Source organism: Chelmon rostratus, chromosome 1, assembly GCF_017976325.1.
Source record: "Chelmon rostratus isolate fCheRos1 chromosome 1, fCheRos1.pri, whole genome shotgun sequence".
In the NCBI taxonomy this organism is placed as follows: domain Eukaryota; kingdom Metazoa; phylum Chordata; class Actinopteri; order Chaetodontiformes; family Chaetodontidae; genus Chelmon; species Chelmon rostratus.
Window position 1 is genome coordinate 6201797 of NC_055658.1, and position 26208 is coordinate 6228004.

The 26208-nt window shown below is 43.8% G+C and overlaps 1 protein-coding gene across 1 annotated transcript in view; it reads right to left on the reverse strand.

The window, feature by feature from the left end:
* adamts18 (ADAM metallopeptidase with thrombospondin type 1 motif, 18) overlaps positions 1-26208 on the reverse strand; it is a 54719-nt gene that overhangs the window by 23666 nt on the left and 4845 nt on the right. Inside the window, exons 4-14 of the mRNA XM_041936544.1 lie at positions 15938-16223; positions 15198-15412; positions 14074-14157; positions 13804-13963; positions 12449-12554; positions 11951-12088; positions 11696-11849; positions 9818-9913; positions 8565-8713; positions 2486-2658; positions 1318-1448 (exon numbers count right to left, since the gene is read on the reverse strand). Of these exons, the coding sequence (XP_041792478.1) occupies positions 1318-1448; positions 2486-2658; positions 8565-8713; positions 9818-9913; positions 11696-11849; positions 11951-12088; positions 12449-12554; positions 13804-13963; positions 14074-14157; positions 15198-15412; positions 15938-16223 (1692 nt within the window). The remainder of the gene's footprint in view (positions 1-1317; positions 1449-2485; positions 2659-8564; positions 8714-9817; positions 9914-11695; positions 11850-11950; positions 12089-12448; positions 12555-13803; positions 13964-14073; positions 14158-15197; positions 15413-15937; positions 16224-26208) is intronic.

Genomic DNA, 26208 nt, shown 5'->3' on the forward strand with positions numbered 1-26208 from the left:
GTTTCACATAACAAGGAGAATAACCATACACTCACCATGGTGGGGTGATGCAGCATTACTCATATATGCCATAAAATGGAGACTGACTGTGGTGTGTGTGTATGTGAGGCTGGGGGTTGGGTTTTGTGTGTGCTCTCTCTGACAGTATCGGTGTGGCTTGCGGGTTGGAGGAGGAGCTGGCTGTACACACCTGTGCCTGATCTTCATCAGGCGCTTACATAAGGCGGGCCTCCGGTGTTCTCTCTGCCAGATTGTCACCGCTTTGTGGTAGATCGTTCGCTAGTGCCTCAGAGAATTGCCATTTGTGTTTTCTTATACTTACCCGTGTTCTCTATATTCAGGATCCAGCTCGTTACCCTCAAGCCACCCAGCACCTGTACCAGTCAGCTCGAGCCACCGCTGTGCCACACGGCCAGCCTTCCTTGCCGCCTGCTTTCTTGCCTCCCCTGCCTTCCCTGTGTCTGGACACCACCTCAACCTACGCCCCCCCCCCCCCCCCCCCCCCCCCCCCCCCCCCCCCCCCCCCCCTGCACAAATAAACTTTCACCTAACCACCTTTCCCACGTCTGTTTGTCTGCATTTTGGGCCCTGCTCCCTAGCCTCGTCACACTGACAAAATATGGAAACAAAGTAAGGGAGATTCCCAATCTCTCAATACACTCCAAGATTTTCAACACCTGCTCAATTGTGTTGCACTGTTGCAATTAATACGCCGAGGCAGATTCATGCCAGGACAAACACAATCCTTTTTTACTTGCCGGGAAAAAAAGACACCTGCACCTTTTTCTTCTGCCCTAATGCATCTTAAAAGCAATTAGATGACATATTGATCCATTAATCCTTCAAGGATGGTGTGTATGGCATTAACATGACTGCTTTCGACAACTACACAGATTTTAAATAAACCCCGAGTTTAACGCAATTATTATTAAATCTCTTATTTGAAAGTGAAACCAAATGTGAACACACCCAAAATGTCCACTGCAATCATACTTTGCACTGCAGTAAAATAAGTAGGGTAGGTCAAGGGATCGGCTCTGTAAGATTTCACAAACTTCTGAACTTTTTCCAACATTTGGTTTCTTGTCAAGGCAGGCGGTGCAACTGCAAATCCTGGTCATCCACCCAAAACTGCGCTGGACTGCACTCGATTCTGACACTGACTTGTCTGCACGAGCAGCTTTGTAACAGTCAAGAACAAAAACCTTTTTCTGTGTTCTGTCATGTCAAAAACGATCCCATGTAGCCTACCAGTAAATCTGGAGTGAAAGCAAAGTTTTACTGTGCAGCTCTGTGAATCCAGACAACGTACTGTACCTCACACACTCCATCAATGCAGACATCTCCTTTGTGGTCAGAGCAGGAGGTTCCGTCTTTGACCTTGCTGGACATGGCGAAGAAGAAGTCAAAGTCTTCTGCAATGCAGTACAGCTTACAGATGTCTTCATCTGCACACAGAACATACAAATAAATAGAGTAACACTGGTGGCAATTAAAAAGGTAGCATGACCAAGAAGTGCAAATTGTTTTAATTTTACAGATTCTTCTATGACCTGGTAATTTTAAACTTACTGTGGCTACTATACTGCAACCTATTACATATGCCGTATGTACAGCTCCTGCTGAGGCTGAATAGGAAAAGACAGGAACTAACTATGAATGCACCCAAGGGTATTCTTGTGGGGCTCCGGGTTTATTTTGTAGTTCAGATCAGTTATCACAGACAAGTCTCTACAGCCATCTTTGATTAAAATAAATGATGTTGAAGGTGACTTGGCCCAAGGTCCAAGAAGGCAGTTCAGAATCTGTTCCTCTCTACATCACCTCCTATTCATCAGCAGCTTAAACAGGCCTGGGACGACGGCCAAACACACTGCTCTCCTTCATTGCACTCTCTCTCTCCCTCGCTCTGTGTAACAAAGCCAGCCCGTAGGCTTCCTTTTTAAATCTATCCCCACTGTGTCAAAGGGTGCAGGTGGCTACATGTCTCCCATGCACATTACACAGAGTGATAGCTTCCTCCAGCTTCTTGGCCCTAATCACTGCAGCAGTAAATAGAGGTTGGCATTACAAGACACTTTATAAAAGCGATTTGGACCAGCAGAGTACAGCGGGGTGCAGAATGTAAAACATCTACAGAATTGAGACAAGAAAAAGCTTGCCCAGAGCAATCTGCAATTGTCCGCCTTTTTGTGTCCTTTGAACAATGAGGTTTCTTTTTTTGTGCATTAAGTGCCAAGAATACAGGAAATCATGTGATGTGTTCATAATTAGTAGATGTATATAGTGTTCTTAAGATAGAGAATCTTTTATTTTACAGAAAAGGTTTTAAAAATTTATAAATATTCTTCAACTCTCAAAGACGAATGAAAGAAAAAGTACATCCAAAACACGATCTGGGCAAATTATACATTAAACATAAATAACCCACAGGATTGAACAGACTCTGTACTAGTTGGGCTTTATATCAAGTGACAAACCTTACCGTCCACTTTGGTGTAGGGCTTCCACTTGTAGTACCAGCCCCTGAAGGGCTTGCTGTTGTACTCAGCGCACTGCTGGGCCCGGAAGTCCACAGCGTTAAGAGGGCACGGCCGAGTGTTACACAGCTGGTTGAGACGACTGGAGCCTGAGCAAAATTTACCATTGTTCTGTGGCCTGCATGGAAAACAACACAAGACAGGAAACAAGAAGAGATGCAAAGAGGAACACGATTAAAGATCTGAAATATCCTGCTTGTTTTATTACCACACCTTTAATGACACAACAACAAGGCCCCGAATGTGATACTACTACACAGACAAAACAAAGCCAGCTGATCAGGGAAGAAGCCATACAATGTACGAGGGACTGTGAATTTATACAGTTGTAATATCAAGACACACATGCACAATTAAAGGTATCCTGTGGCGTTTTAGGCCTCTAATAGCACTGTGGAGACGTGTTTTTACGTATGGATCTCTGTTTTGCTTGTATCAGGTATGAGCAAGGGCAACGCGCTACACTGCTGTCAGTTTCACGCCATCCCGATGATCTATTGGTGGCAGCAACATGAGAAGGAGGCGAAGAAGAAGAGCGCAAGCCAGGAAACACATACGTCAAAAGGGGCTCATTTCCAATATCCCCCCTAAGCCTTAGACATTTCACCCACACAGACTTTAAACAATGTCACCTGTGACACCACCAACAGCTCCAAAGCCTGTCTGAGGAATGCAAGAGCACTTTGGTATGTAGTTCAGTGAACTGCAGTGTTTGTTGCTTGCTCCGTGTTTATGAGTAAATTTGGTGAGAAACACTTAATGTAAACTTAACTTTTGTCTGTTTCTAAGAAAATTACACAAGGCAGCTGCAAGGCTTCACAAGACAATTCTTCTCAGCGGCATCTCCCAATCAGTGTGACTAACGAACCAACACAAAGTCTGTTAGAGGATAACAAAATGCACGATATTATCATTTTAGGCTTTCTCTCCGAGACTTAGATATAATAGAAGCGTTGCCTTACTTGATCAAAATGACACCGTCTTATCTTTTCAAGTGTAAATTAGACTTTAGAGTTTTGGAGCAACAGGACTAAAGTTTGTGTTGGTTTAAAATAGGAATGTGAAAGAGACGTTTGCATGCCATGCGAGATTTTTCCATGCCATACCAAATCAACACTTCTTTAACCGCACGGGAATAGCTGCTACAAAACATAAACAGGTAATGGAGCTATAATATGCCCTTTAAATGATAAAAGCAATCAGCACTTGTTAGAGCAAGACAAGTAGAGTCTTGATATTCAGGAAACATCAGGGTGCTGTCTCTGACTTCCCAGGCTTTCTAAACTCACGCCAGGCCTTCCAACACAACCACCAGCAGAGACAACTGAGTTTAGGTACAGAAAAAGTGCTTAATTGAAACAGTAAGCACCAGGAGGATAATGCAACTAGAGGCATTTTTCAGTACTGAAAATGCATGAAATGAATGTCGGCAACAAGAACCAGAAGCAAAAATACATGTTGCTTCACTGTATTTTTCTTCAACTCCAACCCTTCATCCCCTCCATTCAGACCTGGACTCAATCAAACAGTGACATGGCTGCCAAGAAAGATAAAGCTCCATTCAAGGTGTGTGTGTGTATGTGTGCAGCTCTGCTTGGTGCCGATCTTGCTTCCCCTGGTGGTGGTAAGGGGGGCACAGGTTTTCGTAGGCCTGATCCTATTAAGACTTAGTGGCAGACAAATGCAGCACATATGGTAATGTGCTTACAGCAGGCCAGTGGGGGACTACACCGTATTCTCCGTCAGTCCGGGCTTTTAGATCAGAGGTAAGCATTAAAGCGGGACAGTTTACTTGAGAAGGGAGTCGAATGCTTGGTTTACCAAACACTCCTGGTGTCTCCTCCTCCTCTCTTATTTGTCATCCCTGCCCTTCTCCTCTCCCTAGATTATCCCATAGCATTGCAACTGTAAATCTACTTCCAACAACAAGACAGAAACCAGATATGACAAGTTTTCAGTTTGTGTTTGACTCATTCCTCGTCTGTCTACTACACCCTAACACTGACGCAGCCCGCAGGACCTTAAAGGATGCTTAAATGTCCCAGGAGCCTGCTAAATCTGCCCGGTGACAGAAGCTGAGACTGAGCTCCTGTAGGTCAGAGGTCATTATGTCTAGTCTTGTCTTCTTCTGGAGTCACCTGCTCCCTGCCTGTCCCTCTCACGACTTCTCACATGGATCCACGTTCTGCTGTCTGCTACGGGTCTAACCCCTGTAAAACACCTTTACAAGCCTACCGAGAGACTACACAAGACAAGGGTCCTATCTAAGCACCATCGGCCCCTCATCATACACCCCCACTCCCTTTAAATCGAGTGTGTGACAAAATGTGCTCCCCACAAAACCAGGTCAAGATTGTGAACCTAATCTTCTAGGCTTGTTGGTGAGGATTAGTTTGACTGACTGCGTTTGATCTGGCAGGTGGTCTACGGGGAATGGAGGGAGGCGCAGGCAGGGAGGGAAGGGGAGAAGATTCGTTTTCCATCTTGGAGCAACTCCTAGAAGGTGAGGCTTTAATCGGCTGATCCCACAGAACTTTTTTTTACAAGACAGAGCAAAAGATACATGCTGGCCTCATAAAATGGATGGGTTTGTGCAAAATCAAATGAAGGATTTTAAGACTGAAGAATTTGTGTTAGGCTGGAGGTGAATCTGAAATGTCAACTTCCAAACAACACATTTTTTAGTAAAATTTGAAACATGGATTCACATCCATGTCATTTCTGCATATATGTACGCATACTGTAAGTGTGGCAAGAATCAATATAATTAAAAAGTGTCAGTGATCTTTGAGGAGCGCAGCCCAGACCCAGTTTGGGGGTGAAGATGACCCTGGAGACAAGCGGTCAGATTCAGGCTAATCCTTCTTGTTCTGCTTAGATTAAGAGCGCAGGGGCCCTGCCAAAATAATCGCAGAGATTACTGGGGACAAACACAGTCTGAATGTCATGAGTCAGGGACTAAAACGTGTCTCAGGGGTACATGCTGCAAGTGGGATAAGGTCTGAGTGTGTTTGGGTGTCTGAATTCTTTCAGTGGAGGTGTGTGTTGTGATGGTCAGGGAGGTGAAGACATGCCATGTTTAGACATCGACCATCTCAATTTTATTGTCTTCGCATGAGAGTTCTAATGGATCGTAAAGCTATGTGGCCCATTGTACGTATTTTGGTGACTTGGCATTACTGGATTTAATGCACAGCCCTCATCATCTTTCCATCCCCTATCTGTCCCACTGACCCAAAACTCACAGTTTAGCTGCATCAACGCATATTTCAGCGGCTGCTGCTACAAACTACTCTTCACTGCCACAGGAATGATAAATTAATTTGACAGCTAACCTGGTTTAAAGGGCTCTGTGGCCCTTTATGGTCTACCAGTCATGGTGTATAATGTGTATCATATGAGGGCCGGTCTGCCTCTGAAAACTTTTTGCTCTTTGATCCCTCACAGGGATTAGGAGACAAGTTGGCTGTGATGGACAGAGCAGCCACATCAGTGTCTGCCCAGCTGTTAAGTAAGCACTGATGAAGCCATTGGAGTAAAGATGATGACATTCCATGGTAGAAATGTTTGAATGTCTCAACAGACTCTTAAAGGAGGGGATATGATGGGGGGAAACATTTTCTCAAGAAAAGTTACATCTGCATTTGTGTGTAAACATTTGAAACAGCTGCATACTGAAACAGCTGATGTCATTGTTGAAGTGCCAGTCAACATACAAACACTGAAAGAATCTGAACCAGCAGATAAAATGGAAAGAAACTGAAGATTCAGCTGAAGTGTTGAGTACTGAACAAAGTTGCAGTATCAATACAAATATAAACCTTGAGTAAAGTATCAGTTGAGGTGAAATTGTTGAAAGGAGTTGAAGATTCAGTTGATTACTGGAAGGGGTTGAAACCATCAAGGGGTTAGCTGATAGACCTGGAAGTGTGAGTTGAAGTCATATGAAACTTTTATTGTTGTAAAAGTGAGGACCTGAAACTTGAAAGGGCTTGAAGTGTCAGTTTAAGTATTAATATAGTATTAAAAGGAGTTTCGATGTCAGTTGAAGTGTAATCAGTGAAAGCAGCTGATATTGCTGCTTGAAGAGTAAAAAATGAAAGCAGTTGAAATGTCAGTTGAAGTGGAGTGTAAGCAGTTTAAATGTCAGTCAGTTCATAAGCACTGGCTGTTTTGATTCAACTCTAATGTCTTGTGGCCAAGGCTAAATTGTTCAGGTGTGTTATTTTCCCAATGATGACCCAGTGGTTCTTATGTAGAGTATTTAACAACCATAGAGTGTGTGAATGATTATGTGAGATGAAAAGACGATGGTATGAAGTCATTTGACATTGATTTGACATTCAAGTCACATACATATGCAGACTCTACTTGGCTGAAAGACGATCGAAGTGCAGCATTAATCAAGAGACCAACTGTGTCATGAGTATCTTTGTCATGACAAAAACATCTTACCTGCACTAAGGCACACAGAAACATGTGTCCGTGTGCAGACATGTGGAACTGGATGTGACATGCCACTCTGATCCAACCTGCTATGACTAATTCCTAAATGATGGCAATCATTAACAGAACAAAACTGAACAGCAGATTCCTTGTGATGAAGTTTCAGATTCATCCACCAATCAAAGTGGTGCAGTGGCCTTGGATGTTAGCCATTAGCCATGGTCCTGCTGGAAATATATTGAGGTATGAGTGTCTGGTTGCATTGTATGTGTGTGTACAGGAATATGAGTTCTACAGCCATAGGCTGGTCCATTAGGATACTATTGAGTAAAGCATTAGTCATCGAACAGCAAGACATATGCTAAACATTAGCTGAGCAGACATCTAGATCTACAAATTAATTCCTCCTCATTCTTGTTTTACCTAAATACCAAAAGTGCTTCAAATTTTCTTGAGGGCTGAAACACATCCAGGAAAAACATTAGAGGTGCTGTCAAGGAATTTGTGTTGACTTTGTCTCTTGCTGATTGACCATGGCTCCCACAAGAGAAAATACATAATAATACTTTCAATTGGTTCTGCCATCCCCATCATGACTGTTCCTCAGTTCCAGTGTGGAGGAAATTGCTAATATAAACACATACTCTTCGAGGAGAAGACTTTAAACCCTTAAGAAAAACAAAACTTGCTCAAGCACTGCATACAAGTGCAACATAATGTCAGTGCTTAACAAGACCTCTGCAAGACAGCCTTTGGTCTATGGATTACACATACTAAAGGCAGAAGAGAGGCTGAAATGGTCTGGATGATCGGGAAATTAGTCCTTTCTCCTTTAATCGTGCTTGTCCTGTATTAAATTAGGAGGGCCAGTGTTGTGGAGGCTGGCTAACAGGACGAGACAATCAATTAGCTGATCGCTCCATAGTGACAGAACAACAATAAATCTAGTAATCTATTGGATGACAGTGAAGTAAAGGCCTAAAATCACCTAATAAATCTCCAAAGTGCTCTGGGGAATAACAAGGAGGGATTGTACATCTGCTAAAGCTGAACACTAAAGCTGAGGATCTCTCACGTTCGTGCATTGACATGCACAGAGCCCTTTGCTAACAAAGAGATATGCACGGTGGGATCTGGGTCTGCACAATTGTGTAGAATTATTTTTGTGTGAGTGAGCAGCAATAGGGGATGCTTGCTGACCGTCTTGGCAGCTTTCAGAAAAAAAGAGCAAGCTATTAGGAGGTTTTCCTCGTCTGGAGCATGGGGAGAGATAGTCTGTCTGTCTGGACTGTCAGCCTAACTGATGAGAGCCGTTATCAGGTGCATGTGTGTGAGTGTGTGTGTGCGTGTTTGCTGTCAGCTACCTGGCAGACAGCACTTTCAGGTGTTCAGAAAGGAAGGATTTTGAGACATGCAACTTTCAAGAATTACTTTCTGGCCCAAAATGCAACTCAGATTTCCATTGCTCCATGACAACAGGAATCACTTTGTCAGCTGCGAGTTAGCAGCATTAAAAAGGTGGTGATGAATTAGAATGATAGAAGATCATGTGAATGCATGCACGTGTATATGTGACACCTTGGGCTGGTACAGGAGCGCTCTCTGTACATGACCCCTCCTCCACAGGTTCTGGAGCAGTCAGACCACTGAGACCAGGCTGACCACTGACCATGGACCGCCCTAGGACCATGCTCGCCATATTTAACACACTGACCCCTCCGACACCACTGGAGAAAAGAGAAAGAGAGAAGGAAATGAAACCAGAGAAAAAGACACACAGAAATAGATTTCCTATCAGTACTTGAGCATTGGCCCGGGCTTCTTTCCTGAGTTTCCTGGCTTGGACAAATGCCCGACACCACACCTGGACACCCAGACTCTTTAGCTACAGCCAAAACACACACACATATACACATACACCACACCTGAGCCAATACAAGCCCAACACTGCACTCTCACACATCGCCACCTCTCTCTCTGTCTTATAATATCATATTTCGATATGTGAAGAGGTTTGGCCCTTCCATGTACAGCTGGAAGAACTGACAATGAAATGAAAGAATCTAACTTCAGCTGTCTCTCCTTTTTACTTCTCTTACACGATTATGGTTTATTACAACATTTTAGTGTTTTTTATTTTAGTCAGTGAAAGAATTACTGCAATGTGGGAACACGTCACTACGACAACGGCGGATGCGGCAAGAAATCAGCAGTCAGATGTTCAGGCAGGTTGTAAACATCCCACCAGTTTATCTGAACCACCCAAAATGTCAGTAATAATCTCTGATTACACAGGAAATGTGTGTGCACTCACAGCTACAGCAAGCACATTAGATCAAAGCTAAATAAGGAATGAGGGCAAACTTAATGTTTGTCCTCATTTTCTCTGAAATATGTCTGACTATCTCGGGATTTGTTTGTAGGATTAGTTTGACTTTTGGGGAAATTTCCCAAAATCTCAAGCTATTCCATTAAAACTAGATAGATAGATAGATAGATAGATAGATAGATAGATAGATAGATAGATAGATAGATACTTTATTAATCTCCAAAGAGAAATTTACAACTAGTCTGATCATCTGACTGCTGACGCTGCTTGTGGCAGATGTCTTTATCCTCTTGAATTTGTTGAATTGCTGTGCTCATTCAAATGCAAAAACATGCCATGCATCCAAATGAGAAACTGCCACGCACAGGTTTGTCCATCTGCGGCTAATTAGAAATGTATGCACAGTGTCTAATTAGTGCGTTGGTCAAGTAAAATTGTATGGCAGCAGAATGACTGACTCACTGCTGTGATCCTTCGCAAGAACAAGAAGACATTTCCTCACCATGTCAGGACCACAGCTGGTGCCTTCTGCAGCAGGCATGAACTTGGTCTCACACCGGTGCCCTGTGCGATGACACCACAGCGACTTGCAGATGTCCTGTCAAACATTTGAAACAAACACACACATGCACACACACACAAACACACACACAAGCACAGGATGAGATGTTTATCAGATGCAGTGTTTTTTTTTCACGGTCATTGGTTTTATTATGACTGTAAACTTTTAGCATCATGCCCCTCCCCTCGTCTTCCTTGACCCTCAGCACCTGCTTCTTGCCAGGACCACCATCGCACCGGTCGATCAGCCCCCACCGTCCCAATAACCGGAGATAAGCTTCTCCACAAAGCCTCTGTGTCAAATCTAATCACTGTTCTTCTTTAATGAAACAAGCTATAATTGTACGTGGCATCTGACCCAACAATACAGAGACAGAGTGAGCGAGTTTGCTCAGAGGGAGAGCCGAGGTCGAAAGACAGGCGGCAGAGTCTGGCTGCTCGCCCAACAGGCGACTGGCAGCAAGAGACAAACCAGAAAAGAGGGAGGGTAAGAATAGGAGAGACATCTCTGGTGTGTGTGTGTGTGTGTGTGAGCAGGTGGTGGAAAGCCCCACTGGCATGCTGAAAATCATTCTACATGAGCTCATCAGGGACAAAAAAACGGGGGAAAAGTTTGAAAGGCAGGCCCAAATCCACTGTTAATCAGAATGTAGGTTCATTTACCACCCACCGACTTGCAGACAGGTCTAAGAGATGCAGATGTAGTATTTGATCTGCTGTTAAGTTTTAGAGGAGTCATGAATAGCCAAGGCGATGTCATGTGTGCTAATCCGTCATATATACGATTTGGCAAAGATTTCCCAGCAATTATAGCCATGGAGAGGAAGCCCTGCAGTATTTTAAACAGCATTTACATGTGAATCAGCATCACTGAATGCACCAGACATAAAGGCTTATAGCAAGACCACAAGCCTTCGGGGGGAGATTTCCATTGAAATGATGGAATGCATTTTAATGGAGGGTCAAATGTGGGGGTTCGGGGTTGTTGTGCAAAGATCATGCTAATTAATAAAGTGCCAGTTTAGCACTGCATCATTAGCACAGCAAAGCAGACAATTGCAGCCCCTATATGATCTGAGTGCACCGTCTCATTACTGGAGGCTCATCTTTTGAGTCTTGGTTTAGGCAAAGGGACACAAGAACAATACTCAATTTAAGGTTGTTGGCTTCCATGTAAAACCAGGAGTATTCAACTGCCGCAGATTTGGTTCTTTGTAACTGCACAACGCAGGGTGAGTTTAATGATCTATGCAGGAATGAGCCCTCCTCGAGGCCTTAGTGTCCTTTCTTTAGTGTATAGTGATGGGGCCTATAACACAATTATATTCCCTTTAGTTAATATAGTGATGACTGATTCTTAGCAACAGCTTAGCAACATATAAAGGAGTTTGGATTTTTTGGCAGTTGGAGGATGGGTCCACCTGATGAATGCAAGTCAAATAACCACTCTCCTTCTAACTCTGTTTTGGTTTCCACCTACTTTTGATGGAGCTATATGAGCCACTAACTTGGTCTCTGGTATTTATTGCTGAACAGTTAGGGTGTAGCAGTTTTCTGAGCATTTTTCTGAACAGCAGAGCAGTGAGAGTGATTCAAAACAGTACAATTGTGAGCACTATAAGCAAATCATTAGCTTAAAGATGCTATGAAGCTCCGTAGAGCTGGAGGGAACTACACAGTCAGATGATAATGCTCTGTGGGTTTGTGACCACGCGTGAACCTGTTCACATACAAGAAGATATGCGATCCATTGTTAATATACAACGTTTCATTACAGTAGCTTTAAACAATGCTAAAAATGTATAAAGTGAATTCTCACCTTGACAAATTCGAGGCTGCACAGTTTGGCCTTGGAGCCAAACTGCCACTTGCACTGCGTGTCTGCATCATACAGCTGTCCTGGAAGCTGTTCGGGGTACTTGTACTGACCAATCTGCTTAGGCTCGTCCACCAGACAGGATGCCTGGGCTGTTCTGGTGAACACAGCAAACCACCCGCGTGTCAGAAAGAGCAGTGACAACTGACGGGCAAATTTAACAATGTTGGTGCACTCGCATGTGGTGTTGAGGCCTACCCAAGGAAGCGGCTGAGGTACTGTCGACTGCAGGTGGACCAGAAGAAGACCCCGTTGTTTCCAGCCAGAGTGGGAGACATAATGTTGCCTTCCGTCTTGCGACAAGGGTTCCCCTCACCATCATGGATCATCCCAAAACTGGAGGAAAAAATGTAAAGAAACCACAACGGACAAAGGCATTGACTGACGTGTAGTGTTAGTTCTTCAGGAGTAAAAGTGAGAAAGGATATACAATTGTTCATTCATCATCAGCTGATGTCATTGTTTACACATATTTATTATCCTACACTGTATAGTAAAATGAAAATATATCTTGTTGCATGGAGTCATCAGAAAATCTCACATGGCTGATGATGCATTTACCGTTTCTCCTTTATTCATCAATGCATCATATGTTTCCCAGCTACTTCTTCATTTCTTTAGGTCTACAGCTACAATTTCTGTCAAAATCTGTGTAAGTTATTACGTTTGTCGTGATGTGGTTTTTATTAAACATACTTGTGTCCAGACTCGTGAGCGATGGTGAAAGCTAAGCCCAGTCCTGTGTCCTCATTGATGGTACAGCTCCTGTACTTGCTGCACATTCCACTGATGGGGGCAAAACCTGCACAGACAAAGGAAGAGAGAGAGAGTGAAGGTGTTAGGAGCAAGGGGTACTCGGTTAAGAAAATCAAACCTCAAGTCTGTAACAGAAAATCTTCTCTCTCTTCTCTCCGTAGTGTAACTGAGCACATTCTTTCTGTGGAAACCTCTGACAGGTTTGGCAAGCAGCAAGGGTCTGTCATATTTGCATTTTGCATACATGTGTAGCCAATCAGTTTAGAGGACTACTGCTGATGGTGGACCTGACAACATTAGGAAAAAGATGCGTGATCCTAGATGTGGGATTTACTGTAACTGACAAGCTGATGAAAACTTTCAGTAATACTCACAGTTTTCTCTATTTTCTGCCAGTGTTTTTCTCCCAATGGATCCAAAATTATAAGAAAATGTACAGTAGAAACATTAATATGTGCTGATGAATGAGCCTATGACTTGAGGAGCCAGATGTTAAACTTTAACAACACTGGCAAAATTTGGGTCACGCATAACTGTGTTCACATCAGACACAGAAGTTACATAAAGCTAATAAATCATTCTAATTGAGTTTCACCTTTTTTTTTAGCTCCTGCAGTTAATGAGATAAATTGCCGCCCTGAGATTACCAGCAATTAGTGGTGTGAAAGCAATATGATTAAGATATTAGCAAAGATTAGTTGGCTACATCTTTGTTGTTCCAGCTGCCTTTTGTTCCTCAAGATTCATGCGTAAACGGAACATTTGCTCATCCTGAAGTGTAACGCTGGCTTGCTTGTCCAGACACTGGTTCTTTTTATATATTCCCTGTTTTGCACACATATTTGACAGACAACCATGGCAGGATACTTTTTAATGAGCTCTTTTCCCCCAAAGTGACAGTTTACCGAGGTGAAGTTTGCATTTCTGGCCGAGGACCTTGGCATGTCACCCTCCACCCCTCCTCTCTCTCTCTCTCTGCACTGTCACAAAGACAGCGGGTAATCACACATGCTTGGGTTCATGACAGTGTTTAAAAACTCCAATAAAATGTAGCTTTTGGTCGACTGCACCAGTCAAACTTCCTTCACTTCTGTTGTAATGTCTCCACCAACAGCATCACCTCTCCACCTCTCTACATGCCCAAAATTACAACATTTATGTCATGCAAGGGGTTCTGAGTTGTCATCACTTCAGTTCCCATTTTTCACAGTGCAGTGTTATTGTACTACATATCATCGACTGCTGCTTCCCACTCGGCTAAAAAATAGGCTTGCTAAGGTAAGCTTTGCTCATACCCAGGGTGTCACAGGGCTCGTTCTTCCAGGAACAGATGTCCAGTCCGGTGAGGAGAACAGCATGGTCGTGTCGTTTACCACCTTTCCCCACCAGACCTGACTGCCACTGACAGAAACTGTTGAGGGACTGGTCAGCATGATGATTGATGGTCAAGCCCAGCTGGAAATGAAAGGAGGGAAATAGAGATACAGAGGAAGAGTTCATTCATCAATATCCAGTGCCCAGTGCAAAATGGTGCATTTTTAGCTAAATTGTCTGAGTCTACTTACCGGGTCCTGCTCCAGTAGCAACAAACTAACCACCACAATGTTGATATCCGTCCCAATGGTGCCATCTTTGAAAAGACTGGAAACCTGCACAAGAGCAGAAAACACTGTAAGCAGTACTATCCCACGTGTCACATCTAATATTCTAATATTCATGTTTTTGTCCGATCGTCCGATGCTCTCCACTTGTTGAGAGAGACACAAAGTTACGTTCAGCCTCAGTATGTAATTTCAGCTGCTAGGGTCTCTCACTCAAAACAATGAAAACAAAAGATGCAGTTTGGTGACGTAGTGAAGTAGCATCATGGCAGTTGTTGTCTTCATTGTTAAGCTAATGCATTCAAGTTTTATTCAAGTAACGTTCGCTGACTTCCTTCTTCTATCTCGTCATCAAGTGATTCCATGTCACCATTGGTGGCGACCAATTGGTTTTGATGACAGAATGAGGGAAACTTCTGACAAGCCACTATAACCTGCAAGACGAGGCTCACGTAACTGATGGAGACAGCTGACGGCATCTGTTGGCTACTCCTCGGTAGCCATGCTAGCTTGCTACCTTGTACTCAGACAATAGTTAATCGAGCGAGTACGTGAATAAGACAGCTGGAACGTTAGCAAAACTCTGGGAACAACACAGTAAAGCCTGCTAATCAAATGGTTTAGCAAGCTGACTCAGTAATGTGTGTTACACAGTAATATCTATCTTAAGTTTGCTAACATTTGCTGACATTAGCCACTAGAAGGTGCAAAGCAACAGCAGCAAAAGCTCACAGTATTTTGAATGGAGCATGTGTGTGTTTTAATGCTTATGAATTCAACTTTTTACTTGTAAGATCACAATTGAGCTATTTCTTCTTTTAAACGCTGCATATTCTGGTTGTAAGGGTTCCTTCAATATAAAAAAGCTACACATTTCCTTTCTGTATTACAGAAACCACGTACAGTCACGTGACCCTTGCCTTCCAGGTCATACTGGTCTGTTACGAGTCTCCCATGAGAGATTAATGAACAAGAACTGGGACAAACAGGGCAACACAACAGATTTTCCACATGTCTTCAAGCCATCACTACTGCATTTGTTACATGCCACCTCCTCCTGTCCTTCTCCTCCCCTGTCCCACCCTCACCATATTCATGACGGTGAGGACGTAGGTGGTGACGTTGTCCCTGCCATGTTTCTCCAGCATCTTCCTGTCTGCCACCACCAGGGTCTCCACATTCAGGCCCCCCACCCTGTTGGAGTTAATGGGCGATCTCTTTGCCCTTCCTGGCCCTTCTGCCTCAGGTATCGCGAACTCGTCGGGCATGATGAAACGGTCCTCAGCGGGAGGCTTGGGAGCATCTAGGAGGGCAAAAAGGGAAGAACGGAAGGGAGGAGAGACGGAGAGATTGTGAGGGAGAGACAGACAGAGGGAGAGAGAGACTTGGCAGCGAGGGTCAAATGAATGAACTGTCTTTCCTGGCTCGTGCCGGGCGATAAGCGTACAGGCTCTGGTGTTGAAAGGACAGGAAATTCACTCCCCACCCTGCTTCCTACCTCTCACCACTAGAAGGAAAGATAAAACTGCAAACTTGCCTGTGGGCTGAGTAGCCTCAGGCTGATGTGGACCTATTATACTGTGCACAATGCACTCAAAAATATTTAATACAGACATTAATCTTCTTAATGAATGCGTACATATAGAGACTGCAGTGGTTTAAAAAAAAACATCATAACTTTATATCTTTCAGGCTATGGAGCGGTGACTTGTTGGTATGTAAAATTTGTATGAAGGGTGCATATAATATCCTGACATCTCAGTATACAGTCAACATAAATACACAATTATCAGATGAAGTGCAAGGAATATAAGGTTCCCTTACATACATTGCTTGCGGCGTCCGCAGAAGTGTTGCCTCTGCAGCTTTCCATGCTGGTAGTCATGGTGATGATGCTGCTGCTGATGATGATTGTGAAGATACGGGTTGTCAGATCTGGAAGAACTGGTGCTAGATGGGCCGCTAGATCTTCTGTGGACAATGTGTTCTGCTGAGCGTTTGTAGACCACATGTGGGTGGTGACCGTCAGGGGTGCTGTAGTTGTGTAGTTCAGCCAGATGTTGGGGTAGCGGAGCAATCAAATACTCCTCCTGAGACACACGGATCAACCCTGACTGGAAGACACACAAAAGACATGGGTGATGAGTAAAATCCACTGATTACTCACAAAACCCCACAGAAATCTGTCCAGATTTGGTGGTTGGGTTCAGTCTGTGTGCTTTTTTGAATTAGTTCTTAGTTTTAGTCTGTGTGAATTTGTGAGTTTTGGAACAAATGTTCCTGCTGTGTATTTAATCATTGGTCTGTCTGCACCCTGTTCTACAATGGACATGTATGAAATCAATTGTTTGACAAGTGAATGTATACAATCACCTCCACCTTGCACTATAGGGATGGATTCTTGGATTGGAGGAGCTGCACTGTCAGCCTGGCCAACTCTGTGTAGCAATGTGCTTCAAAAAGAATCATCTATACTGTACATGTCACTAGTGGCACATGAACTGTTCATCATATGGCTCTTGAGTCACTGCTTTCAAAGAAAACATGTCTAGTCCACGCACAGACAGCTGATTTAATGACATAACATCCTACATATCATGCATTATCAAGCTGCAGTCATGTACCTCACCTCACAGCTGAAGTATCCAGCCGATGAGTGAAGCCAACAAATTGTCCAACTCTAACCAGAGGGGCAATACACATTTCACCTCTAACCCTACCCAGATCAGCCACACCTACACCTATCACCTAACTTAATCTGAACATTAGGCAGATGTGCACAGTGCAAGAGCGTACAGCTGTTGAGGGGTGGTGTCTTATTTGATTGGATGACGGAACAGCATGAAATTAACATTTATATGGTGAGATTACCTTTGTTTTTAATTGATTTGAGCACAAGCTAAATCATGTGTCCAATTAGAATGCGTTAAATCCAGGTTAGGACGAAACAGAATGCACTCAAAGCAGATTGCAGTACTTCTTGTTTGCTCTTAACTCAATGTCATCAACAACTCAACTTCACTGCTGCAGAAAAAAAATTGGAATGGATTCTGCCTTTGTATGCATGTTTCATCCATAGAAGAAGTATAACGAAAATGAATGTGGCCATCTTCCAACCATACTGTCATCATAACAGACAAGCTCAGTGTTTTGGGTCTCTGTTTTAGTCTGTTTTAGTCACGTGGCCTTAGTTGCCGTCTGAAGTGAGCTGCTGAACCCTAACCATTCCGTCTGACCGCAGGATTCTACCTAATTCACTGCATGACCCTCCAAATATACACAGAATAGCTGTGCAATCAATCACACACACACACACACACACACACACACACACACACACATGCATAAGAGCATACACTCACTGAATTGATCAGAAACACACACGTACACATACACCCATTGACCCAATGACCTCTGACCTCTGTGAGTGTGTGTGTGTGTGCCATCTACTTCCTCAGCAACCTACTAGCATGCATGTGTATGACAGTGTGTGTGTGTGTGTGTGTGTGTGTGTGTGTGTGTGTGTGTGTGTGTGTGTGTGTGTGTACGTGTGTGTGTGACAGGAGCCTGCTCCTGTTGAGCTGACCCCATTCCCCCCAGACTAGCAGGTGGCAAAATAAACAGGAGCAAGACAAAAGGGAAGCCATGGCGAGGCTCTTGTTGTCAAAACAGTGCCTGGATACATGGCAGGCTGCCATCATCAGCCCCATCCATTCCTCTAACCATCCGTCCATCCATCCATCCATCCCTCTAACTGTCCAGCTGCCAGCACATCTTTCATCTGTACATAAATCATCTCCTTCCATCAATCTTCTATGGTGCAATGGGACATTTTACAGGAAGTTAACTGTCAAACTTCATTATTTTGACTACATGTACGGTCCACATGGTCCGGTGGTCAGGAGTTTTGTTCTGCAGTGTCAATGGTTTGAACCCAAGCACATCAGTACCTGCCAAAACAACCTTGAGCTAGATACTTCACAGCTAACCGCTCCCGTGGGATCGCAAGGAAAGGCTCAGCCTACAAGCACAGGGTGGAAAGAAAGCTTCCCCCTGGGTCATGAATAAAATATATCAAATCAAAGACTTGAATTAAGAGAGAGAAAGACAAGGTCCTTGGCAAAAGTGACTGCAGCTTCCCAAAATAGATTGGAATTCAAAACAGAGCTCGAGGAGGTCAAAGGAGGCGTCTCCCATCAGCACACAGTGCTGTCGCCTCTCATTTGCCCATCTTTTCATCTGTCTTTCTGTCTGGCATTTACAACAAACCTGACATGTAAAAACATACACCCCATTAAATATTCTGCTTTTAAAGATGAAAAGCTTTGAATTTTTTTATTCGTCTGACAGGTCCTTCCGTCAAACAGTATCAGCGTAATCATCCCACAACACTGGGAAATCATTTCATAATTTTTTCTCCACTCAGCTAACACCTTTAGAACATTACACCGACCTCATTAAGATTATATAAAAATAAGCTTGACTTTAATGTGTTTTCGCAGCACATATCATCCAATGCCGTCATACAGAAGTGGTGTGATTAGTGACGGACACCCAACCTGCCTGGCAACCACTGCATTCCAACAATAACACCATGAAAGTTACTCACAACTGCTACTAACATACAACTCTCTCTCTATCACACTCTCTCACTCTCACTCACTCTCTTTTGCTGTGTCACCACATCTGCCAGCTCTCCACTTTCTTTTCCAGCTGTTAGCAGATGGAAGTGTCTGTGATCATAATGACAGGAAATTCATCCCATCTGCAGTAATAATGGAGTTGTGTGTGTGTGTGTGCATGTGTGTGTGGATTAAATTTTCTTTTGTCAGCATGTACTGTATGTTTTAGTGAATACCAAAGACAGAAGAGCTAATAAAACATAACAGTCGCCTGCTTTTCAGACCTAACAAAGCAACTGCATGAGTGGATCAAGTGTGATGTAAGGATTCATAGTTGTGCAGCAAGAGGCCACAGATACTACACACACAGAGGGCAACACTACACTATCACATGGGTACTGCAAGAAATGTGATTGGTCAGCCAGGACTGCCAGCATTTTCATTTCATTAGTTAGTAGATATCGGTGAAGTAAAATATGTCAGATGACTAAATCCACTGGTGATCTCTGGCAATTTCACTGCTTAAATATCACAGCCATGAAATTTTTGCCCCAAATGTTTGTATATATTTTTAAATATAAGTTTAAAGTATGAAGCATCTTGCAGACTATAGATGCACAACATTGTTTCCTGTGAATAGGTGGAGTTGCATAGAGGTTCACAAAGTTTAAAGGCACCAGAGAAAGGCTGTAGGCTGCAGCTGTAGCGCTGATACGGCAGACCTCTAGTTATCTCTGCACATCAACACTTGTAAGACTTGGCTAGATTAGAGGGATGAGCACTCTCTGCTAAACACCGCTTTACTTTCCTCCCACGTTTACCTGCAGACTCACACAATTTCCTGTCTCTTACACACAGATTCACACAGTCAGATTACAGGTTGAACCAAGTCACCTCCAATCAGCAATGGCATTATTTTCTGCAAGGGAAAAACTAGGGTTAAAAAAACCCACTCAGGACTTTTCCCTTTCCTCGAGTAGAGCCAGGACAAGCCACTCCAACAAAGTGCTCTGCGTCTTTGGCAGCATAACGGCTTGTGTCAGGAGAGACGGGATCTTTAGCTCGTCTCTGTATAAACTGTAGCCTCTTTTAAGGTTTCCTACCATGATATTATAAGGCAAATGAGTGAGTGCTTACATGCTGTTAAAGACTAGTGCCGAGCGGCGAGAAGCCCCAAGCTGGTGATTACCAAGCTCTAAAGCACATCTGCACTCCAGCTCAGCAGAGAATCACGTGAACACAGTGTGTGGTGAGGGGGAAAATCATACAGGAGCAGAGAGGCCCCTCAGGCATCAAACATATTCAATAGAATCACAATCTGAGTAATTACAGTTTGCTCAAGCGAATTATGTGTATTTAAAATGGGGTAAAAAATGGATAGAAGAGAGATGGTAATTTTGGATCTTGGATCAGAAGACAGACAAGAGCCAGGCAGCAATGATAGGGTGTAACATCGGTATGAATTTCCCCTCCTTTAACTTCAAATTAGAGTATTTCACAGTGGCATTCATAGAAATACAACAGGATTGGTGAACTGCAGCCGGGCCATTAGCAACCACTCCATTAGTGATAGTATGTCTAGTAGCTGTCTTCATGTGCGACTGATTAGGATCTCAATGTGTCAGTAGCCCAGGGTCTTGCAGTCCTTGTTTGGGCTCACTAATTGTCTTTGAACAACCTACTGACACCCTCCGAGCATGGTCTGGGGAAGACAGCAGAGGTGGGCACACAGAAAGACACAAAGTGATGGTGCTGGATGAGTCTTTTGTCATTTGGAGCCTTTGGGCACCGTCCCACTCGTTATCCCATGTAGACACAGCAGGGAACAGGAGGACTACTCCCACACCAGTCCATACAAATGGAAACGTCCTCCTTCAAAGTGCAGCTAATTGCACTATAACTGGGTTACAGTGCAGCCCTCACACTTCTACCGACTTAGAAATGTAGCGCTGCTGTGATGCAAATGATGTGAAAGCGGAATTTAAATCAACTTAAAGCTCCTTAATTCTGCTGAAATGCACACTGATGAGATGCAATTTACGTGACAGCAACTTTTCCATTTTCCACCAATAGCACGTAGGGCGGTTACAGAGATGGAAAGACTGCTGTCTCTACGTATCGGCCTGTCACACCCTAACACCCAGAGGAGCTGAATGAACTGCAGGGTGTAAAGGAAGCAAAAAGATTTACTCTTTGGAAAAAGGAAAACAGTGTTTCTACAGTCGGTCATCATATCCAGTGATGGTAAAATGGTATATGCAAATGCATTAATCCATTCAATCGCTGATTTTAAGTCTCATTGATTTTAAAAGTCCAGGACTGAAAAAACAAAAGTTAGCATGACCCATACTCAAATGGCCATAATTATGTCACAGCATAAGACCATTGTTGGGGGAAAAAAAAAATCTGACTTTTCCTTTACCGGCTGGCTGCAACCAAAAATCAGACAATAATGCCTGCTTCTTGTAATTGGCCAGGTGTGCACAGGTGTGACAATGGGGAGAGCTCTGAATGCTCTCTCAACTGTTTTCTCTGCATTCCTCATGTTTCTGCTTTGGCGACCATCCATGGATTGTGCTGACTGCACCACCCCCCTTACTGTTTGCACTGATAGAGGCAATTTAATCTCAGTAAAGAAAAGACACAAAAGAACATCTGGATCAAATTCCAAACAGCAGATAAAACAGATTCATAGATCATCACTTCACTCCTCCAATTCATGTTTTCATATTCTCACAGTTGGTCTTAAAGCTAATGCTTTATGATGACTGACATCTCATCGTACCATCAGAGGTAGACACTAAGAGACAAATTAGCTTTTTGGACAATTTGGGCAACACTTCATTTGCCCTCTGACCCGCAGCATTCACCAAGGTTGCATCCTTTTTACACAGCGTACAAGACCACTGACACAACAACACAACCATATCTGGTCACATAACCAACAATAACAATTAGAGATTCCAGGAGAGAACGAAGGCCATCGTAGCCAATTGCTGCTGCTTAAGACCTCGTTATTGACCCGACACCGAAACTTCCAGAGATGACAGCATCTGCTCCTCTGGTTCTGCATGGCCAACAGTGACAGCATCCCCTCTCAACAGTCCGAAACACTTTCAAAGAAGGACACCATTGCTATACACCAGGGAGGTCCAGGTTTTCAACATTTAACAGCACTGTGTGTTATTTAAAAGAAGAAAGCTTTGAGCTTAACTTTTATTCCTACCATCAAAGGCCAAATAAAAAGACCAGAAAATAGATATTAAAAAAGCAGCCATTGCCAGGTTTACTGTGAGCCTGCACTGTTAGACCACAGCACCATTAAATGCTGTTCAGTGGCAACAATAGCAGGTCAGATTTGATGTATGGGCTCTGTTTGTAGAAGTCGCAGCATCCACTTGAAGACTTCAACACCAGCCATTAGTCTTGTGTGAGAAAGACCTTGCACAGACTCGGAAGGACGTACAAGCACACACACATACACACATATGCACGCAGACCTTCTGTTTTTTCTCCCCATTTCACACACACAACATCCCACACCCATGCTGAGCGCCTGACCCCCTTCTCCTGCTGGCATCTAACAGTGGGCACTACATCACTGTCAGTGTCCAGACCACCAGGGAACGGCTCCGGGCCACTCTCCTCTTGTAGAGCCAAGCTCCGAGCTCCTCCGTGGCCCAGCCCCGTCGCTGAATTATGGCCAAGCCAGAAAAGCATATTGTAGTGGGGAGACGTTCCAATTTGTCGGCCTTTACAGAAAACAGACAGGTACAAATGGACCAAGCGCTGGCTGGATATTGGTCATTCAAGTGTCACTTTAACTCCGTAAAAGCCTCTGGGATTTGGAGCGAGCTGACAAACATGCACACATCATACAGCATGTTGTCTCTGTTTTCAGCCCAACAGATGAGAACTCATATACAGTATTGTCTCAACTCCATGAGGAGTCTTATGGGATTACAACATCTACACATGTTAAAAATTCAGTCTTTAAATGTATGCTGTTGGGCCAAATACTTTTACTTTCCATATGTAGCTTACAGACAGTTTTTCATTTCAATCCCGTACAGCAGTTTGGGAGTAAAATTGACTTTCAAATCATCTATTATCCCTGAAATACATTCAATTTTACAAGACAGCCGAGGAACTTAAGAGGCTTTCCCGCCAGCGACGGTGACTTCAAGAGAAGATGTCACATTTTCTCGACAAGCAATGCAGCTCAGCCTCTCATATATTCACACTGAGATGTGTTCCACAACCACAAAGCCCTCCTCAGGCTACAGCACACCCAGCATCAATGGCGAGTCACGGGAAAAGAGCAAATGCCTTTTTCACACCTCAGGGAGCCCCATGTCCGGTAGGGACAGACAGAGGTCGTAGGTTGAGCTCCCCTCTTACAGCAGTCGCTGATGGTTGCCACAACACGCGGCACCGTGTCAACGACGGCCATCAGACAGGTTTGATCTGAGCTGCTTGAAAAGATGAAGGTGGCTGGAGGAGAGAAAAGACTGTGGGTGTGTATTGACACTTTCTCCAGTGTTTCTTTTACTCACACGTGGGTGCGCAAACACACAAGCCATAAACTGTGATACCTGGGGTCGTTAGGCCAACTCCCAACACACATCAAGAATACTCTACCAAGAGCTGCCATTATTGGAAGCTCAGAAGAACTAATGATGCATTTCTCTAGAAAAGAGACACTTTGACACAAAGCACATCAGAATGTGCTGGTTGCTGATGTGCAAAGAATCTCAAAAATCAACCAGCAAAGTATGTGAACTCAAAACAAAAGCTGCTTTCTCTTTGTCGATCTCTGTCTTTTTGTCTGTGCTAACCATCCAAATATCTGGCTAAACTGCTGCTGAGACAAATTAGACTGTATGAGGCAGATCCCGACGTATCTCGTCTCATGATAAACTTCGTTTCCGGACGACGTGTGAATGAGCGCCTCTGCTCAGCTTGCCTGAGGCTTAACATATTTTATGACAGTGTAATGATTTCTTCTGACGTTAGAGGAGTCAACCAGCTGCTACCAACAAGAGCAGGCAAAATAAGACAATCACTGTCGTTTCTCACAGTTCACTTTTACACCTCTGCTGTTACTCACACCTGGATACCGTGCACTGAAAAACAAGTAAATGACACTGTGCTCTAATTGTCAAACGAAGGCGTTCAAATTGCTACAGGAAGAGGAAAACCGATCACTTAAATTGCACCTATTGGTCACTCTGAACCGAAGAGCTCAGTTTCCATAGAGCTAACCTGTCTCTGACCTGGCCTGCAGGGGCTTGGGAAAGGTCACAGTAAAGGTCATGGCCAGCACGGCCACAACCTGACATAGCCACCCTCGCATCGGGGGGCATGTGACACTCAAACGTCTCAGTGATGAGGACTGCAAAGTCATGACCTGAGATGTTATTTATAGCAGTCATACTGGGCAGCTTCAAAACCGTCCACCTAGTCCTACACAATACTTGCATATGCAAATTACAAACATGACCATCATAAAACAGCTGCAGTGTACAGCACTCCAACACTGACGTTCTCCATGAGCGTGTGGCTGCCAGGCTAAAAGACTAAATAGAAATTTTAAATGCAGGCATCTGCAGAGAGTTGGGTATCACATCTTGATGAGAAAGTTTGATGCTGGGCCTTGACAACATATTGCATCTTAGGCCATTCGCCATTGGTTTAAAGAGCATAAAAAGAAAGGAATATATCTTAATATTGTACGTCTAGGCCTGAAACAATTAGCCAATGAATTGATTTGTTGATCAAAAGATAAAATGATTCCCTATTTTTATAATTGACTAACTGTTATTTGTCAAGTACAAGTGCCAAACACTTGGTGGTTCTGTTGTGTGTTTTTGATTTGAACATGAGTTCAGGTTGAGTTCAGGACTGTTGGCTGTACATTATATGTTATTTTGCTATTTTCTGACACTTTGTAAAAAAATGAAAATCAGTATTCTCACACCATCACAACACTGCAAATCCAAATGTGTATTTGAACTGTTTCACTGTTTGCCTTTTTGTCTCTCTGCTGTACTTTGTCATTCATTCATTCATTCACAAGCTGCCCAAAAACATTTCTGACTCCATTCTGAGGATCGAGAGACAGATTTTCTCACAGACACCAGCGCAGGCAGCGCAGCTCTCAGATCTGCCCTCGTCACCCCTGGGAGAGGAATCCTATCCTGGGAAGGGGCTGGAAGGACAGAGTGGAGCAGTAAATCACTTCTCTTCTCTGCATTCTGAGTGGCGAGCAACCCTGAACTTGCACTACATGGTAAGAACCTGTGAGAGTCCAGGTTACACCCCTCAACCACGCACCCACCCCCATTCACATGAGCAGAGAGGATTGGGGTCAACCAGCAAAGCGACCTCAGATGAGAAATCCTCAAAAGAAGAAAGAGAGAAGACCACCCCCCCTCCCCCAAGCACTCCACTTCTCTTACAAATCACAGAGCATTACATCTAAAATGACATCCTTTCATCTCTCATGCAAAAGAGGGACAGACAGCTTCATTTCACTCAGATACACGAGCGTGGTGCTTCATAAGGACACAGAGAATGTAATTAAAAACCAACAAATAACACCATGTTCAATTAATGGGGATTTACAGTAGAAAATCCCTCTTTGCCAGTCATCCATCCATCCACCCATCCTGCCCTGCTCTTAATACCATCTCGCCCTGGTCCTCATTTAAACAGCTGAATCCCACTTCCATCTGCTTGGTCTGGGCCAGGGTGAATGTTTAAAACAGGCCTTGCCTCAGTTTGGCCCAGTAGCTGGTGCTGACACCTTTACTGCTGCTATTAACAAGCGGGTCAAGTCCAAAAACCCTATTCCAGACACTTCGTTTTGGCCTTTATCCTCTTTCTTCGGCTCTGCTGAATAGAGAACAATGACATGAAGTATGGGCAAGCTCTTTTTCTTTCTTCCTCCCCTTCTCTTGCTCCCAGTTTCTTCTCCAAAGCCCTTTGACATAAACAGTCCATCTCTCAACCCTCTATAGCGAGACCATCCGGCCTCCCTTCCAGACAATGAATTCACATTATTCTTGCACAACACTTTCTCTCTCTAGTGCTGCACTACCGGCCGAGCTCGCTTCTCATTCATTATTTCACCCACTTTGCTTTTCTCTCTCTTGTGTCTTCGTGGATCTCCTCGTCTCCTTGTCCTTTTTTCTGACTTGTTCCTCTTTAGCATTGTTTTTAATCCCACCTTAATCTCTTTCTCGAGTCCGTTACTGCATCTAGCAGGCTTCAGTGGCTCTTTCCCTCATTTGTACTTAATCCAAATATTCTGGGTGGAGGCCTTGATGGAAAGCAAGGGTCAACTGCTATCGTTCTTATAAGCCTCAAAGCAGTCCACACATACACACACACACACACAAAGACTGATGCACTAAGAGAAAGAGACAGAACGAGGAGGGAAAGGACCAGAATTCCCTTTTGATGCACTTGTCAT